Source organism: Gopherus flavomarginatus, chromosome 8 (assembly GCF_025201925.1).
Source record: "Gopherus flavomarginatus isolate rGopFla2 chromosome 8, rGopFla2.mat.asm, whole genome shotgun sequence".
NCBI lineage: Eukaryota > Metazoa > Chordata > Testudines > Testudinidae > Gopherus > Gopherus flavomarginatus.
Window position 1 is genome coordinate 103,771,097 of NC_066624.1, and position 19,968 is coordinate 103,791,064.

At 42.0% G+C, this 19,968-nt stretch overlaps 1 protein-coding gene across 4 annotated transcripts in view; it reads right to left on the reverse strand.

Moving 5' to 3' along the window:
* Window positions 1-19,968, reverse strand: part of PEX5L (peroxisomal biogenesis factor 5 like) — a 175,292-nt gene that overhangs the window by 30,212 nt on the left and 125,112 nt on the right. For all 4 annotated transcript variants that reach the window (XR_007776027.1, XM_050965943.1, XM_050965944.1 and 1 more), the window contains 2 exons: window positions 17,873-17,969; window positions 7,865-7,960 (listed from right to left, as the gene is read on the reverse strand). Coding sequence is in view for 3 of the 4 variants with exons in the window: in XM_050965943.1 (XP_050821900.1) it covers window positions 7,865-7,960; window positions 17,873-17,969 (193 nt within the window). In the remaining variant the exon portion in view is untranslated. The remainder of the gene's footprint in view (window positions 1-7,864; window positions 7,961-17,872; window positions 17,970-19,968) is intronic.

The following is a 19,968-nucleotide window of genomic DNA, read 5'->3' on the forward strand; positions in this document are numbered from 1 at the left end:
ACTGTCAGAGTAGTTAAACACTGGAATAGATTGCCTAGGGAAGTTGTGGAATCTCCATCTCTGGAGATATTTAAGAGTAGGTTAGATAAATGTCTATTAGGGATGGTCTAGACAGTATCTGGTCCTGCCATGAGGGCAAGGGACTGGACTCGATGACCTCTCGAGGTCCCTTCCAGTCCTTGAGTCTATGAGCAAAGTAGTACTGAAAAATTGCTGATGTACTCATTTTTACCATTACAATTATAAAATAAATTGGAATATAAATAAAATACTTCCATTTCAGTGTATAGTATATAGAGCAGTATAAACAAGTCTTTGTCAGCATGAAATTTTAGTTTGTACTGACTTTGCTAGTGCTTTTTTATGTAGCCTGTTGTAAAACTAGATAAATATCTAGAAGAGTTGATGTGCCCCCTGGAAGACCTCTGTGTACCCACACAGGTTCGCGTATCCCTGGCTGAGAACCACTGATCTACAGCATGAGAGAGGTCCACTGGCATTGTATTAATTCTGAAGAGGAAAATTGTATTTGGAACAGTTCTTCAGCATTCTGGAAACGTTAAATCCTTGCTCCTAATCACATCATGTTGCAAAATCACTCATTGCTGAGGACATGTAAAGATCTGCTGCTTAACAGGAATCAAATAGTGTGGATACTTTCTAAACGTAGATTTTTTTCTTAGCTATAGCTGTTCAAAAACACTCTAATCTACTTAAATTTATTGTTTTAAACATTCTCTGTTATATACTAAAAGAGCCTTAGCCAGTTTACAGCTACATAGCCAATACACTGTTATGCCACGCATTACTGTTTAGGGCACTGCTGGGTGACATGCTGAACCCTGAGAAACACTGTTCACTGGCAGTGACTCGACTCTAATGATGTGGATCAATATTTAACAGGTGTTCTAGAGATAGCGGTTTCAAAAGCACTCAGCATTGAATTAACTCTGCTCCTATTGATGTCAACGGGAGCACAGTTAGGGTATGTCTACACTGCCAAAATAGTTATGTTCTTAATTCAGGTTGGCTAACTCACATTAAAATTGCAGTGAAGACATGCTAACTTGGCTTTTAACCTGGATTAGCAGCTGCAGTTCAAGCATGGAGTTGAACTCACGCTGAGTTGCCACATCTTCACTGATATTTTAACCCAAGTTTGCTAATGGGGGGTAGCTAACTTGAACTAAGAACGCACTAGCTTTTTGCAGTGTAGACATACTCCATGGCTAATGCTAACTGCTTTTGCAAATCTCACCCCTAACATCAGGACTCCTGGGCTTAGTTCCACTTCCTGCTACTGACTTGCTGTGTGATCTCATGCACATCACTTAACCTTTCTGTCTGTTACCTTATGAAATGGAGGAAACAACACTTATCTCACTGGGGCATTGCCAGAGTTAATTAATGCTGGGGAAGATCTTTGTACAGAAGCTTTCATAGTAATATCATGGGTGATGTGTTACTACATTAACATTCTCAAACCATTTGGAGAATTTATGTGGAGTTACAAAAAAATCATGAAGTGTGTATTTTATCACTGGGCTTTTTACATGTACATGGTATTCTATCTAAGAGGCTATTATTATTGCTGTTAATTTTAAAAAAATTACTGCACAAACACTGAAACAGTTAAATTAACTGACAGCAAAAATATCCCTCAGGTTCTCTATTTCCTGATGTATAATTACCAAAAAAAGCCCCACCCCAAACCCTGAAAGCAGCCTGCTTATTGATAGGTTAACAGAGACAAGTTTAGACATCTTTCATGCTTTCTGAGATAAGAATTTGACTGTACTGCTCTGCCTGAAGAAATAGCTAATCAGAATGAAATCGATTTGTGAAGATTCTTCTTGACCACGGCTTAAAAAAAATGAAGTGGGTTTACTCTTTTTGTCAAAATTACTGCTTCAAAATACTATGAGATTTTTTTCTTTAAAGGCACAAAAATAACTATCATAAGGTCATCTTAGCGTGATAGTTTGCTGAAAGAAAAAGGGAGGTGTCTGTCTTTTTAGTAAAACCTACAGCAATTAATTTAGATAAAGGCAAACATAGGATTCCCACCAGACATTTACAGGGAATATTAGGTAAAAATTTCAAAAGTACCTAAGTATTTTAGGCTCCTAAATCCCAATTTCAAAAGTGATTTAGGCACATAAGGCCAGATTTACAAAAGTTATTTAGGCACCTATAGCTATAAATAGGCATCTAAAGGGATTTTCAAAAGTGCCTAAGCAGGTGAGGTGCCTAAGTGCTATTGAAATCAATTGCAGTTAGGTGTCTAACCTGTTCAGGTGCTTTTGAAAATCCCAGTAGGTGCCTGTCTGCAGCTTTAGGTGACTAAATATCTTTGAAAACTGGCCCTTAGGCTCCTAAGTCCTGTTACCTTTCACTGAGACTTAGGACTGATCTAACCTAGAAAATAACATCAACCCAGATACATTGCTCAGACGTGAAAAATCTGCCTCCCTATCCCTGAACAACATAGTTAAGGCAATCTAAGTCCCCATGTAGACAACGCTAAGTCAACGGAGGAATTGTTCTGCCAATCTATGTATTGCCTCTCAGGGAGGTGGATTATCTATGCTGATGTTAGAACCCCTCCCACCATCGTAAATAGGCTACACTAAAGCACTCCAGCAGTGTTGCAGCTGCACTGCTGTAGCATTTTAAGTGTAGACAAGCTGTTAGTTTCCTAAGTGCCAAAGTCACTTTTGAAAATTGGACTTAGGAGCCTGAGTTAGTTAGGTGTCTTTGAAAATTGTACCCATTCTGTTTAAATGAGGGTATTTCCCCCAATGATACCCACTCATTTTCAACTGGGAATCCATAGTGTGAAGTATGGTAAAGGAGGGACCAAGGAATTAAAGTTTATGGAAATGATCTAGAGCTGCCAGTTCTGTTGTTCTCATCAATCTTTTATTATAGTCCCTTTGTGGCTATGAATTGTGGGATAGGGCATAAAGTTACCACTTGACTTAATATTTCCAGACTCAGCCTTATTTTCTCAGTGATCCCACATCTTGTGAGTATCACATGTTATGATGTCATAGTGATATTCCACTGTCATATTGTTTTGCTACTACTTACTAATTTTTGATGCCTCATCACTACCATGTTGCACTGGAATATGTTAACATAACACTGATGCAAACAGAATGATACCAAGGTGCTTTAAGCTTGTGAAGCAATATGACAAGTGACCTAGGCTACGTCTACACTACAGCATAAAATCGAAATTACTAAAACCGGTTTTATAAAACCGATATTATAAAATCGATTTTATGCATCCACACTAGGGCACATTAATTCGGTGGTGTGCGTCCATGGTCCTAGGCTACCATCGATTTCCGGAGCAGTGCACTCTGGGTAGCTACATTAAAGGAATGAGACCAATAACTTTGATTTCCGTCCACACTAACTCTAAATCGATATAGTAATATCGATGTTAGGGTTACTCCTCTCGTTGGGGAGGAGTACAGAAATCGATTTTAAGAGCCCTTAAAATCGATTTAAAGTGCCTTGTAGTGTGGACGGTTACAGAGTTAAATCGATTTAATGCTGTTTAAATCGATTTAACTGTGTAGTGTGGACCAGGCCCTAATGTCTACCCTACTGTAAACTAGTGAATATGCTATGCCATAGCCTCATAGTGTTGCTTTTCAATTCTGAGAAGTTTCTCACAAGCTGTAAATGTTTGCACTTTCCTGGATTCACTTTGTTAGCCAGTTGGGATAAATCATACTGGACAATAAAACTGCGATTGTAACAAATTGCATAAAGCCGCCTGATGGTGGAAATTTGCCTCAGGCCCACTGTTTTGAGAGGGCCCCCAAAATGATAGAGGGGTGGCCAGGCCAAATTTGAGTGAGTGGTGTTGCAACCTGGCTGTGGAGTTGCAATGCCACTCAGATTTGGAAATTGCCAACAACAGTGTGAGAAGCAACTTGCCTGACCCGGATCCCACCATTGCCGCCACTGACATCATTGCGCTGGGCCTGAAGTGACCTACCAGGCTGAGAACCTGTATGTGTAGTAGCGTGGTCCGAGCTCTGGGAGAGGCAGGAATAGGAGCAGCCCCCTGGCTGCACATGGGGCAAAGCCCCCACAAAACGGAGGCCAGAGATCCCACAGACCTGGGCCCTCTCTAACACCCATCTCTTCCCTGGCCCCCATTCCTTCAGAGAGGACAGCAACCCCACAGACCTGGGCCCTCTCTAACCTCCCCACCCCCTTCTTAAACTCTATAATCTAATGGTAATTTTTTTGGAAAGATGGAAAGTAGGGTTGCCAACTTTCTAGTCGCACAAAAACGAACACCCTAGCCCTGCCTCTTCCCCGAGGCCCTGCCCTCGCTCACTACATTCCCCCTTCCTGAGTGGCTCACTCTCCCCCACCCTCACTCACTTGCACTGGGCTTGGGCAGGGAGTTGGGGTGTGGGAGGGCTCTATCTGGGGGTGTGGGCTCCAGAGTGGGGCCAGAAATGAGGGGTTCAGGGTGCGGGAGAGGGCCCTCATCTGGGGCAGGGAGTTGAGGTGTGGGAAGTGGTGAGGGCTCTGGGTTGGGGTTGCTGCCTCTGGGGTGGCGCCAGGGATGAGAGGTTTGGGATGCAGGAGAGGGCTCCAGGCTGGGGGGTGGGGTCAAGGGATGTGGAGTGCAGGAGGGGGCTGCAGGTTGAAGCAGGGGGTTGGGGTGCAGGAGAGGGTGAGGGCTCTGGGGTGGGGCTGGAGATGAGGGGTTCAGGTGTGGGATGGAGCTCTGGGCTGGGGCAGGAGGTTGGGGTGCAGGGGGTGAGGGCTCTGAGCCGGGGGGTGCAGGCTCTAGGGTGGGGCTGGGGGGGACTCAGAGATGGGGCAGGAGCTTGGGGTGTGGGCTTACCTCAAGTGGTTCCCGGTCAGTGGTGCAGCACGGGGGCTAAGGCAGGCTGCCTGCCTGTCCTGGCACCGCACTGCACATGCCTCAGAAGCAGCCAACAGGTCCAGGTACTAGGCAGGGGGGCTAGGAGGCTCCACGCGCCACTCTTGCCCACAGGTGCTGCTCCATTGGTCGGAAGTGCTGAGCCAATGCTCAGGGCAGGAGAAGCGCACGGGGACCCCCTGCCTAGAAGCTAGACCATCTGGCTACTTCCAGGGCACAGCACGGTGCCAACCAGGACAGGTAGGGACTAGCCTACCTTACTGCTGGAGCACCACTGACCGAACTTTTAATGGCCTGGTCAGCAGTGCTGACCAGAAGTGCCAGGGTCCCTTTTCAACCACGTGTTCTGGTCGAAAACAGGACACCTGGTTACCTTAATAGAAGGCTTCAGTTTCAGATTAGATTCAAAACTAATTTCCAAAGAGACAGGAAAAGTAGCCAAGCCTGCAAGCACCCAAGTTACTGCAAGAGTATCCCTAACATCTCTATAAAGATAATTCACTCCATACGATTCTCTTTAAGCCTCTTTAAGAAGAAACTGCCTCACAGACCTAATTTAATCGCAAGGTTGGACAACCTGAGATGATTCCCAAGGTGAACCTTGAGTAGGAGATGGTTTGGCATCTTCACTCTCTGGATTATTAATTAAATCCCTTTCACAAAGGTAACAAAGATCCTGAAATTTGCTTTCCCTCTGTGATCAGTTCTGTAACTAATCTCACCGTTTCAAGCTTTCTCTTGCTCACTTGAAAAGTATTATAGAAACACCAAGAGCATAAAAAATGAATTTCTGGACAGTGTCTAGTTTCACTCTCTAAATGTGCTAATCTTTCTGAGCTGGGCTGGAAAATGATTCTCAACCACTCTAGCTTCCTTATTGCTTTGTTTTGGCCAGGATGGCAATTCAACCTTTTTAAAAAAATTCTTCAGATGAAAATGTGCCTTGTAAGGTCCTGAAGCATATTTTCCTTTACATTTTAAACACGGGTCCAACCTGGTATATTAAACAGAAAAATACTTCGCCAGTTACACAGTTAGAGTCTTTTAATTAGATTCCCTTTTAATACCTGTTTTCCAGAATACATTAAGGCATTTTAATAATCTGTCCTTGTTGCCTCAGAATGACCTTGTTAATATGCAGGCGCATTTTACAATATATTCCTCTCCATATCTTGTAATCTATTTCAGTAGTGTTGCAAGTAGTGTCTTGCCATTTATTTGCCTCAGCCCATTGCTCTTGGTCTTTCTGCTGAATGTCACCATGCTTAGCTTCTACCAGTTGCAAGAGCAGTGCCACTGTTAGCCAGAACACCGACTTTGACTTTAACACTGATGGCATCACTGAGAACTCTATCATCTGATTCCATGCTGCTGACTCACCGACTAGAGCATAAGGGTCCCACCTTGTGCTCATGAAGTGACTGAAAATATAGAGAGGATTTTGAGCAGGTGAGGTTTGAAAGCACCTCTTGCATGATGTGGAATGCACGGAAACTTTCATGCATGACCAACAGTCCTTGATAAACAATCTTTGATCAGGAATAAAGAATCAATGGTTTTAGGGGGTAAAGGAGAAATGCATTCAGCGGATGGTTTGTAGAACTGAACTCTAGTTAATTCTTTCTGTTTATCTAGTCTTGTAAGCTGAGGCAAGAATTTTTCCTATATGCATTAAAACACTGTGAAACAAATTGCCATATCCTATTATAAACAATGAACAGCACCAATGAAATGTATCTGTGTATAAGGAACTCCATTTCTAGTTAGAGACCAGGCTCAGCCATAAGGCCTGATTCTGTTCTCATGTAAACCCAGATTAACTCCACTGAAGTCACTGGAATTACACAGGCATAAGACAGGTGTGAGAGCAGAATTGGGACCTATATGGTAACACTTAGATCTGGATCCAAACATCCCCAAAATTCAGCTGTGTTGCCAGAGGTGATTTCAGTCTCTGGAAGCTTGTTTCACAGCCAAACTTCCTCAACCAAGATCACTTTATCTATGGCTCTCACACATTTCATCCTGGGCTTTGTCCCAGAGGAATGATGGATCATGGCTGTAGGGGTTTGAAAGTCTGTTGAGGGACCCCGTTGAGATGTTTAAAGCTTAGGAATCAATGATGCCGTCCAAATCCTTTTTAGTTCATATTACAAAACACAAGTCATTTGGTAAAGAGCTGTCTTTGTCCAACAAGGCTCAGGACTGCGTTAGTCACGTGTTCCTGGTCAGCACTGGAAAGGCAAAGACGTTACAGGACAAGACTGAGGTGCATTGAGGAAACTTGCACATCACTTGCCTGCAGTTTTCTGGACTGAAGCCATTAATAAGACCACCCTGGAGAAAACAGAGAATCTTCTATATGTTAAAGTGCAATCACTGATTTTTATTGACTTGCTTTAGTACAGGGTTACTGTTGTAAGTACATATAATTACCCATTCAGTGTCTAGCAGCAAGTTATCCTTCTGTACAGAGATGGCTCTGAACAAATTCCACCAGATTCTAACTCTGGATCTGGTCTAGGTTTGGATGTGAATTCATAGCACAGACCCGCTGATAATGGACTGAACATGCATGCAAGCTGCAAATACCCGATCCCTGGGAAAAATTTGCATTTCATTTTCATACTCACAAGTTTTAGAAGTGTTTAAATCCATGGGAGCTTTTCTTGGCCCATTATGGGGAGAAATAATCTGGATTGTGAGTTTTGATTGCGGCCCATCTCCATGTATCGCTAAGCTTTTATGTTCCCAGGGCAGATAATGGTACTTTAAATTTCATGAAATGTATGTCTCCTCTGCCTTAAGTAATCGAATTCTAAGGTGTTCCTTTAATTGTGCTATGGATTGAATTTGGAATGCATTGGCCCATTACAGGAACAGGTTTGTTTCATAGGTGAATGTCAACCTTATGCCAAGACACAGCAGAAAATAAAATGATACCTCAACAGCTGCCTTTGCTCTTTCAAATTCCTCCTCCAAGGAGTGATTTCTGGAGAGGAATGAACCTCCCCAACGCTGCTCTTTGGTTGATCGTGCCTTAAAGAAATAAAGAATAAATAAGAAAGGATGACATGCTTTGTCACAAACTTTCAAGTTCCTTCTTTTTCTTTCTTCACTAGTATTGAAAGTGACCTTCATCTGGTGCAATGCTGTGTTTCCCTATGTGAATCCCCACCCAACGCTGGACACAGCTTTAGCAGTGTCAACTGCTTCAGTGGAGCAAAGTAACTTGTCATTCCCTAGAGTTTCCTTTTCACTCAGGATTTAGACATGATAAACAATCCCAGCTTTGGTTGTGAAAGTAGATCCAGAACAGTCCCTTGAAGCTTCAGAGGAAATGAACTTCAGAATGGTTAAAAAGATTGTCACATTAAAATCTTATGCCTTGAATAAGCTGTCTTCACACCTCCCCTTCCCCTCTCCCTCCCTCCCCCCCCCCCGTTCATTTTGCTTCATTCTGCAAGACAGAAATATAGCTGTTGGAATTCCTAATAAGAAGAGCTGTCACACAGATACTATTTCATTTTTGAATTGACTGTATTCAACATGATGCATACTTCGTTTAAGTAGTTGAAAGTTTATGTTTGAGAACTGGATCCCGTACAGTTCAGCCTCTATTACCTGAACCCCTTGTGTTATCACCTTAAACTCCCCGTTATCTAAAACAAAGTCACATTCTCTGGTGCCTGTTAGTTACACTGATAATCCTCTTGATTGCTGTGTTTCCTAAAATTATCATGTAATCTCACTATAGCCATTTCTGTAAATTACAATCTACTTGAAGAGACATTTAACTGAATTTGTATTTTTTTTCAAATAGACATTAATTTAAAATAGACAAGGTGGCTGATTATCTTTTATATGGTCCAATAAACAATATTACCTGCCCATCTTGTCTCTCTAATATCCTGGGACCGACATGGTTACAACGCCACTGCATACTTTTTTTGGTGTATTTTGAGACACAAAATACAAGTACACCCCTGCCTCTGTCTTCAAGTCTTTTACAATGAAAAATCAGTGCTTGAGAGGTCTGAGTTGTAAATATATGTGGACAGGGCTTTCCTTATGATGATAAAAGGATGTGGGATTGGTTGGCACACAGGAAATGCATGGGACAGATATACAAACCTCACAATCTTCATGGTTTTCTCACTCTTATCTAAGTGATTCAGAATGGGCAAAAGAGGATTTTTAGACAGTTCCTGGATTTTGGGTGGGGACTGCAAAGAGAGCAGGGAGACATCTTGAAGAGAAAAAGTGTGAAAGTTAGGCTACAGAAGGAGTATTTGGCTGCTATTTTCTTTGCCTCTACTATTGTTCTTTCACAATGGAGGTGCATTTAATTCACTATCCTCTGCAGAAGAAAGTGGCACCTGTTTTCTCTGCACTTGCTGTATCTGTCTGTCAGGCTGTGTCCTGAGGTTTAGGATCACTAGTACAAATACCTCCTTTGTATTGATTTTCTCTAAGCCTTGAGTACCTTGAAGACTTCAGTTATAATAAGAAGTGACTCCGAAATGCAGGGCCCAGACCTAAATCCAGGTCTAGGCTTTCCCAAAGGCTGGGGAATGAGCTCTGGGGTGTTCCTCCAGCTCTACAGATAATGGACCTGAGGCACTAATGTGTGAAACTGGAGGACTGCAATGATGAATGCATTTTTGGATCCAGATGTGAACTTTCCCAAAGTTGAGGGCGGGGGGGGGGGGGAGAATTTGGATTGTAGGATTAGGTTTGGGGTATCTTTAATATCATCCTGTCCCATGTTTTATATTCAACAGGTACAATCTCTATTGCCTGACCATCCTGCATACTTTAATTCTCCTCCTCCCTTCATTGTTCTTCCCCCAAAGACCCTTTCCGCTAGCCTGCCTACAGCATATGCCACCCTAATTTTAAATAGGTTATTCTTTGTGTGTCTTAACAACACATTAGAAAACATATCTCCCTCTTTATCTCTACTTGCACATTCCAGAGCTTGGTTTACCACTGCATAGACTGAGATGAAAGGATGATTGTTCTTTTTGACATCCCTAGCACACGCTTCTCTTCAATCTATCCCACTGGAAGCACATTAGTAATGTCCTCTACACTTATTCTTTTATTAAAATAACTCTAATTATGCTTTTGTACAAAAGGCACAGTGTAAAGAACTATGTTAAGTCACTGCAAGGAAAACCTCATGGTGACCTCTAGCCATGCCAAATAGAAATTGCTCTCTAACTTCGCTAACCCCTTACCCCACCACTTGTCTAAGGTTAAAACTCATTAGCTATTTGTCTGCCCATGGTCCCAACTGCATTAATTTACATTATTATATTTCTGATGGTTATATTTGGTGATATTCAATTACAATGAACCAGATTCATCCCTGGTGTAACTTTACTCCTTTGAAATTCAGGTTTGAACCTGACAAAATGTGTTGTATTAGCAAGTTCTGTAATGGGCATTGTTATGACGAAATAATCTAATCAGAAGGATACCTATAAGCAAAGTTACAGAATTAATCTCCAGGAGATGCAGCACTTTGCCATATTCTTAATGCACAGTCTCAGTACCTAAATATTTTTTTCTTTTTGGGGAAGGATACTGACAAAGGGTCAGATTCTAATCTTATGTGTGGAATGTTTCTTTACCTCCCTTAAATTATTCCTGTGCTTGTGACTACATGTTCAGAATGATTTAAAAAAAAAACTGGAATCATGACATGCATTTGAGATTCCAGTCTGGTCCAATTGTGTGTATATTCTTCATATGTCTTTGTGCCAGTGAGGTTAATTTACTGCAATAAAATCTGTATTGGGCTACTGAATATTGAACCAACACCTGCTGGTAGTGTAGAACAAGATGGCATTATTGCTGTTAGAAGTGGGCAGTAGGGATTCTGCCTAACTGCTGTTTCATGCTCTGCGCTGAATGCCTTTGGCATCTGGATTGAGTTTAGGATATAGCTGTCAGTGACCAGATACCTGCTGGGGGTTGTAGTCCTCTCCCCATTATCCTCTATGGTGACCCATGGCTGGGCTGGGATCTCAATGGCTGCTGCAGTATTAAGGCAAAGGATTAGGATCCAGGACATCTGGCTTCTGCTTCCACTTTTAGCACCAACCTCCCACATTGAGCTAGTTGGAAAAGCTCATTGTTTTTTCCAGAAATTTCCAAATCTGCATTTCATTAATGATGAGGGGGAAAGGGACCAGGAATGGAGAGCTGGCAGACATACCAAGAAGAAGAGTTCTGCTTTGGCTTTCTCTAACAGGGGAATGGGCATACTGGAGAAGTGGCTAGTGGGTCTGCACACAATCTGGTCCATATAGTCAGTACTCTATGTTGGGAGGTAGGTGCAATAGCTGCCCACTATCTACTGCCTTCAGGGTAGAACGTTTTATTCCCCCATACCAATCATTTTGTGCACATATATCTGCACTTGCTCTCTGTTTACATGGGGTATGTGCTGTTGGTGAGAGGAATAAATAATAGACCAATTTTGTGGTCTCTCTTCAAAGTAATGGGCCACTGAATTCCAACAGTAAAAGTGGTGTGATTAGGGTGACCAGATGTCCTGATTTTATAGGGACAGTCCCAATTTTTGAGTCTTTTTCTTATGTAGGCTTCTATTACCCTCCCACCCCTGTCCTGATTTTTCACATTTGCTGTCCAGTCATCCTACTTATGATGTCAGAATCAGGTCCAATTTCCAAGAGTGGGCACTTATTTCCAGGGCTGGCTCCAGCTTTTCTGCCGCCCCACGCAGCAAAAAAAAGAAAAAAAAGCCGATCAGCAGCACTTTGTCGGCAGCTCAATCGTGCTGCTTCATTCTTCTACGGCAATTTGGCGGCGGGTCCTTCACTCCCTCTCTTCCTCTTTGGCAGCAGTTTGGCAGCAGCTCAAAGAGGAAGGGAGGGACTGAGGGACCCGCCGCCGAATTGCCGCTGAAGACCCGGAGGTGCTGCCCAGATACCAGATGGGGTGCTGCACCGATACCGGACAGAGTGCTGCCCCTTGGCATTGGCCACCCCAAGTACTTGCTTCCTTTGCTGGTGCCCAGAGCTGGCCCTGCTTATGTCAGGGTTTCGCTAGTCAGTCTTTGGATGAGTATATCAGCACACAGAGAGCTCTACTAGCCAATGTTTAGGGCAGGAGAGGCCAAAGTTTGAAAATTGAGTTTATTGGGTTATTGAATAAGCAGACCATGTACCATTTGAAATTAAATATATTAAAAATATTCTGTTTGCAATTCTCATCATTGAAGAGAAAACTAAATTGTCAAAAGACCAAATTCTGTAGAACATTTCCAGGCAGATAAATTCACAAGTGGGAATCTGCTAAGGTAGCTGGTACTAAAAAAAACTTGGCGCTACAGAGCTTCAAAAGCTAAAATTGGGTAGCATATAACAGTAGAATACTGAGAAGGAAGAAGTCCACAAACCATGACTGCCCCAATGTTGTTGTGTATTCTGACCTTCAGATACATGTAAAAATACAAAACAATAAACCTCCCAAAAGGTGCCATTGTAACTAACATTAACATTGTTCTGTTAATTGAAATTCTGGTATATGCAGAACTTTCTGTTTGTAAAGAAAATGGAATAGCTCTACAATAACTTCAAGCACAGAAAACACGAGCTGCTCTTTTAGAGAGCCTCTGCTCCACACTGGGGACGGAAGCTAGCATGCCTGGAACTGTCAGAGATGGACAGTGAAGTGCACTAAGGTGATTCTCTCAGGAGTTGCAGATGGTGAACAGTAGCAAATTTGACAAGTTAAAACCTCCAGTGTATGGCTGGATCATGTTGCATAGGCATGGGGTGACCTTTAATACAAAGGTCAAGATCTGTGGTGGATAAAGATTGGCAACTGTATCATCTAGTAAAAGCCACAATAAGGTTTATTATACCACAAGGTTATTCAGACCTGTGTTAGGGGATTTGCAAGGAGGTAGAGAACTTTTCACCTACTGGTGGCAACCTGACTCATGTTGGCACTGACTGAAACTAATTAGTGTTTGGTGGACTCAGTCCAGTTCTTTGTTGAACACTGTTTGCATCACACACACAGAAACTGACACAGTGCACTTCTTGTCAGTGTCAACTGAGAAACTCAGGACTGAATGTGTAGTGTCCTGCATGGAGCTTGGAGAGATGAGCACAGGTTGCAGGAAGGAAATTTGGAGGAGGCAGCAGGACCCCTGTCTGTGAGCATATGGCTTTACTATTACCTCCAGCTGCAGCATTATAAATAGTTCTCTTAATAAAGAGCCAATCTAGTTTTACAAGCATGGAGTCCTTTCATGTTATTACCCAGCACATGGGACATGAAACAGAATGGGCCAGGGACATTAAACTACTCTGAGTGGTCCCTCCACAGTCACTTTGGTGCTAGTATAAAGTATTGGAGCTCTTAATTGTTTCAGAAAAAGAGCAGCCACAGAAAGAGCTAAAATTCCTTTCCACAATATCATCTTTTATTGGGGATAATTTTCCACATGTGAATATGATGAGGCTTTCTGCAACACTTATGGAAACATGCTTTGTAACAAAGTTCCATGGCTGTCACTGGCCAGCAGTTCAGTAATGTTTTTTGACCATACTAGAATGACTTGAGATGAAAAAATTTCCACTTATCGGGAATAATAAACACAGGGCATTGGGTCAACAACTCTAGCTTTATCTCTCTTTTAACTTGGCAAAGTCAATTCAACCTTTTCTTATTTTGATATTACAGCCATTTTACTTTTATGGAAACTAGTCTAATTGAACATGTGCAGCATAAAAAAATGGAGATTTTTTTTGCTTCTGCAGGTACTCTGCTTGAAGATTAATAGGAAACAGATGCAAAACTACAGAGTCGGTAAACTAAATTTGCAGCTGTTCTTACAGAATGCCACACATTACAAATTCTGTGAATGTCTGCTTGATTTATACACACCCAGGGTACACATAAGCTTCCTGCCGGTGAAACCTGCTAAACTGAAGAATACTCTCCTAAAAGAGGGATGGAAGCACTTAAAGCTAGACTGGCCCAAACCATGAGACAACATATGGTACTATGCAGGGAAATGAACTACACAACCTAGCAAGTCTTCTCCATAACTAACGTGTCAATCTAGTGTATAAAGTATAAAGAAGAGGAAGGTGTCATTCTATTAGAATTAGTGCTAAGGTAAACAGGAGAATAATTTCAGATTTTGCAGTTAGGTGAAAATTGGTAAGGAAAAGAAGGATCATCTGAAGAGTAAAGCACAGAATGGGTGACAGGAGAACATGGTTCTATTTTCTGCTCTGCCACATGTGTCTTGTGTGACCTGGCACAAGTCACTCAGTGCCTCTATGCCTCATCTGTGAAATGCAGATATTAGTACTCACCTGACACGGGTGTTGCAAAGCATTTTGAGATCCTGGGATAGAAGATGTTATATAAGGGGAAATTATTGCTATTAACTGTATAATCTGTGTCCTTGAACCTCTACCCATGCTCTGACCTGGACAGATTAGTGAAATTGTGCAATTGAGAGCTCAAAAAACAGCAAATGCCAAATGAAGGTTGTATGCCCAACCTCTCCTCTGTCCTGTTGCATGTATGCATTATAGTATATAACATTTAATTAAGCATTGCCAGAAAGCCCTGTCCAACACACCTTACAATGTGTCGTCCTCCGAAGAGGAGGTGCAGTGCCTAAACTTAGAACTAATTCCACCATTGCTGAGCTCTTTCTCCGGTACAATTTATTATTATACTGGACAGGCTGCTATACACATCTGTGGATATGTTAATAAGCACTGAAGTACGGACTCCCTCTCATATTCCTTAGAAGTTCTTCAGCTATGGACAGTTTGGCAGGAGAGTTTGGGAAAAGGAAGCTTTTTAGGATCCTCATAGCACCTTCTCATTATCAATAATAATGGGAAGCTAATAGGATTAGGGGAAGGGGATTTATAGGGCCCAGGGACTAAAGGAGATTAGGGCAAGGGACACTACAGCTACAATGTACAGCAGCAGTGTCTCTCTCTCTCTGCACTACAAGGTGTCACGACAGCGCAATCTCCTTTAAATCAAGGGATTACAGCTACCCAAATTCTGCCCTCATCTATACTCATGCAACGCCGTTGCTTTCCAAGCTATTGAGTAGGTGGATATGAGGACAGAATTTGATTCTAAGCATCCAATTCATTTTTAAAGTAAAAAAATCTGTTCACCTGCTCGGTCAACAAATTTCTCACCGTTTTTTCATTATTATTAGGTACGGAGTGAACTGTATAGGATTCCAGAATGCTGAAAAGCTCAGAACTGAGTATCTGAGTTTGGCTCCTTTTCATGTTTGCTGGGCTAGGCATTAGCTGGGTTAGGAAATGGCTCAGCTGCATGACTTTTGAGACGTCCAGCACTGTATTTAGAAGAATGATTTAGGCTAGAGGTCTGAAGTGTTCTGACATCATTTCTCTGCACATTGGAATTTTCCATCTTGCTCTTCCCCCTTCTCCCTTGCTTTCATTATCTCTCTCCATCCTGCTTCTGTACATTCATTTCTGCTTTAAAAAAACAGCTCCATCTGGAATGGGCGTACTGCCTTTAAGGGGCTGGAAATACTATACCAGGATCCCAGATTGACAACAAAGATCGTATAAAGGATCCTAAAATGAGGATTCCATTTCATTAACTCCACAAGCAGTAAGAGAGGTACAATATAAATGAATGGATCCTTGCAGCACAGCAACATTTAGTGTTTCTTTAGCAGTAATTTTGCGGGGGATGTAAAGAATATAATTTGCACTGATGTCTTTGAGCAACTCATTGGGGGAGGAGATTTTTGGGGCAGCCACATGAAGGAGGTAAATGGACTCTTGTGAATGATGTTAGTTATTTTAAATCCGTTTGTTCTGTGGAACAGGACAGGAGCTTTCTTCTTTATGTATGACTCAATTCTTTTCTTCCCCCATGTCAGTGAGTTTCCCTCATTCTGTCTCTTCCCATCCTCCCAGTCATGTTCATCCTGCTTTTTGACTACTCTTCCAGTCACTTGCTTTTCAAATCCTGCGGTCTTATTCTCAGGGCCATTAGGCCCTTTGTGCGGCTCCCCACTTCTTTGGAAAAGTCAGAGCAGATCCAGATTAAGCTTTCCTACCTGGAGGATGGGTGGTCACAAACTGAATCATATGAATTACTGGTGATTATTGTCATTGTCTGTTTTCACTAGTACCCACAATATGCTACGCAACACAGAAGAAGGCCCAGTCCATCTCCAAAGACCTTACAAGATGAAAGGCAAACAGCCAGATGAAGCGCAGGGGAAAAGGGCATAATATATAACCAAAGTGATCCAGGTGGTAATTGGCCTTATTAGGCAACATGTTATAATAACCCTTCAGAATAGAAATGCGGGGGAAGATCCTCAGCCGGTGTAAATTGCCACAGCTCCACTTATTTCCACTGAACTGACAATTTACACCAGCCGTTGATGTACCTAGCTGTATGCAGTGTTCACGTTTAACCCTAATGTCTAAAATTGCCTCTCTCTCTCTCTCACTTGAGGCCTTGTTGGAAATAGTTTTGTTTTGTTTTGTTTTTTAAATAGGCCTTTGTCACTTATTCGTGTTCTTGAGCTTACGGCTGATTCTGAATGTTCCTCACTACGTTAGCAAATCCAGTGTAATTCTTTTATTTTGATTTTTTATGTTTGTAAAGGAAAAATGATTCACTTATTGGATTATATTAAGTGTGAGAGGTTTAAAGTGCTCACAAAAGATAAAATGGCTGAATTTTATCCACAGGCTATCATCAGCGACAAAAATGATTTAAGTAAAAGAACCTAAAATCATACAATTTAAGAAAAGTGTTGGCAATATGTGGTTTGATTTGTAACACATAACTCTACTATGCGATTTTTTTTTTGTTTTTTGTTTTGTTTTTTTTAGCGTGCCAACAAATACTCAGCAATGTCTGGATTTTTGCGGAATATTAATGGGAAGTCACTATGTTGAAATAACTAGCGTTTTTCCAAAGGTCTCTTTTCTTGATATGCCAACAATTTTCCTAATAATGTTCAAGGAGCTTTACTTGATGTACAATGAATGTTTAAAAAAAAGAAGAAAAAAATAGAAACAGCAGAAGATCCCACAGAACAAGAACAAAAAATCAACTCTTTGAAAAGCAGCTCTAACAAAATACCTTCTCCAAAACTCTCCAAAAACACGATCATCCCTTGTCCTCTGTTCAGATAGATAGGCCTTTGCAACAGTTAAAAGCAAAAAACTGGGGCTGTTTCAATCCAAAAGAGAGAGAACTCCAAATTTGCTGCTATGTTTCATAAGAGCATGATCAGAAACCAGGAAAAGTTAAGTTAGAAACCTACCCCAACACTCGTTACTTACTTTGTGTTATGCTTTTAACGTAAATGATTGATTCTTGAAATCTGTTGATTCTCCCCAAATCACTTTTAATTATTGCACTCTATTTGATGCTCCTGAGCAGAATGTTATAAGATGATGATGATGATTTTGCAACTATGAAATTCCCCAATCCATAGGGAATGGTGCATTTTTATTGGAGTTTCAATATAATTGTTTATCTAATTATTTTTCTTATTTTATTTATCAGCACCATTATCATTATTCAGAAGGTGAGAGTCATAGCTTGGATGATAGTCATGAATAAATACTCCCCTTCTACTGGAATATACTTCTGAGGAGATTTATAAGTTAAGAAGCATTAGCCCCAGGCTACAATGCCCATTCACTAAAGAAATGAACACAAGAGATGCTAATGTATTTCAAATACATATAATCTGCTTTTGTAATGTAATGCAGTATGTGAAGATTTAGCTGCATAATTCTCGTTAACTGATGACATTGAAAACATCCCATTGACAGTTCTCTCATTAGTGAAGAGTAACACAATGAAACAACACCTGCTTGCCTTATTTGTGTAACTGGACCTAAGAAAATTGCTTACCTGTGTTGCAGGTACTAATTCTAAATCTGATGCTGAATTGGACTCCAAAGCACTTTTGACACTAGTCAGCTCAGACTGCAACCTGTTCTCTGTAGACCTATAAATAATGTGTTTACATATTCATTATTGTAAACCAAGAAACTATATTTGACAGTTTAATAAATACCTTGTGACTAATTGGGTTAATTCTGTTAGCTGAATAGTTTTTTAACTGGTGGATACTGATAGTGCATTGACTCTTCTTCCTTCTTGGTTCTGTCTGTTACACATTTCAGCCCCACGCAAACAATAATCAACACAACCTGTACTCATAAAAGAAATCTGGGGTCTAATTTGCCATTATACAGGTTAAGCCAATGGAGTTACATTATCATGGACCTAGTATAATGAAGTGGAGAATCAGGCCCACAGCACTGTTCTCTCTATTTTATAGGTAGGTAAACAAAGGGTATGTCTACACTACGGGATTATTCCGATTTTACACAAACTGGTTTTGTAAAACAGATTGTATAAAGTCAAGTGCACGCGGCCACACTAAGCACATTAATTCGGCGGTGTGCGTCCATGTAGTGAGGCTAGCATCGATTTCCGGAGCATTGCACTGTGGGTAGCTATGCCTTAGCTATCCCATAGTTCCCGCAGTCTCCCCCACCCATTGGAATTCTGGGTTGAGATCCCAATGCAAAAACAGTGTCGCTGGTGATTCTGGGTAAATGTTGTCACTCAATCCTTCCTCGGTGAAAGCAATGGCAGACAATCATTTCGTGCCCCTTTTCCTGGATTGCCCTGGCAGAGGCAATAGCATGGCAGCCATGGAGCCCATTTTGCCTTGTCACTGTCACAGTATGAGTACTGGATGCTGCTGACAGACGCAGTATTGCAGTGCTACACAGCAGCATTCATTTGCCTTTGCAAGGTAGCAGAGACGGTTACCATCCCTATTGCACCGTCTGTCATTGTAAATTGGTGATGAGATGACGGTCATCAGTCGTTTTGTACCGTCTGCTGCTGTCATGGGTGCTCCTGGCTGGCTTCGCTGAGGTTGGCCGGGGGCGCATGGACAAAAATGGGAATGACTCCCCGGGTCATTCCCTTCTTTATGTTTTGTCTAAAAATAGAGTTAGTCCTGCCTAGAATATGGGGCAAGTGTACTAGAGAACCAGAGAGCACAGCCGCTCCATGTCAGAGCCCCAGAGATCCCACAGAAATGACGAGCTGCATGCCATTCTAGGGAAAGCTCCTGCAACAACCCCACTCATTGCTTCCCTCCTCCCCCAACCCTCCTGGGCTATCGTGGCAGTGTCCCCTCAATTGTGTGATGAAGTAATAAAGAATGAAGAAATAAGAAACACTGACTTGTTAGTGAGATAAAAATGAGAGGGAGGAAGCCTCCAGCTGCTATGATAGTCCAGGCAGGATATTAAAGGGTGGCGGTGGAGAGGAGTGCAGCCTTCCGCTGCTGTGATATTCCAGGCAGTACAGAATCTTTTCTTTAGACACGAAAGGGTGGGGCTGATGGAGCTCAGCCTCCAGTTGCTATGATGACGGTTACCAGCCGTTTTGTACCATCTGCCAGGAATGACCAGGAGTCATGCCCATTTTTACCCAGATGCCCCCGGCCAACCTCACCGAGGCCAGCCAGGAGCACTCACAGGCTGATGATGAAAACAGATATCAGTCATATTGCACCATCTGCCACCGGGAAGGGGATGCTGGTGTTCAGTGCTGCAGCACCCCATTTACCAGCAGCATGCAGTAGACATAGGGTGACACTGAAAAAAGGCCAGAAGTGTTTTTTTTTCCCTTTTCTTTCGGGGGGGGAGGAAGGGTGTAAATTGATGACATATACCCTGAAACACCAGGGAAAATGTTTTTGACCCTTCAGGCATTGGGAGCTCAGCCAAGAATGCAAATACTTTTCAGAGACTGCGGGGACTGGGATAGCTGGAGTCTTCAGTACCCTCTCCCTCCCTTCATGAGCGTCCATTTGATTCTTTGGCTTTCCGTTACGCTTGTCACACAGCACTGTGCTGCAGACTCTGTATCATAGCCTGGAGAATTTTTCGAATGCTTTGGCATTTTGTCTTCTGTAACGG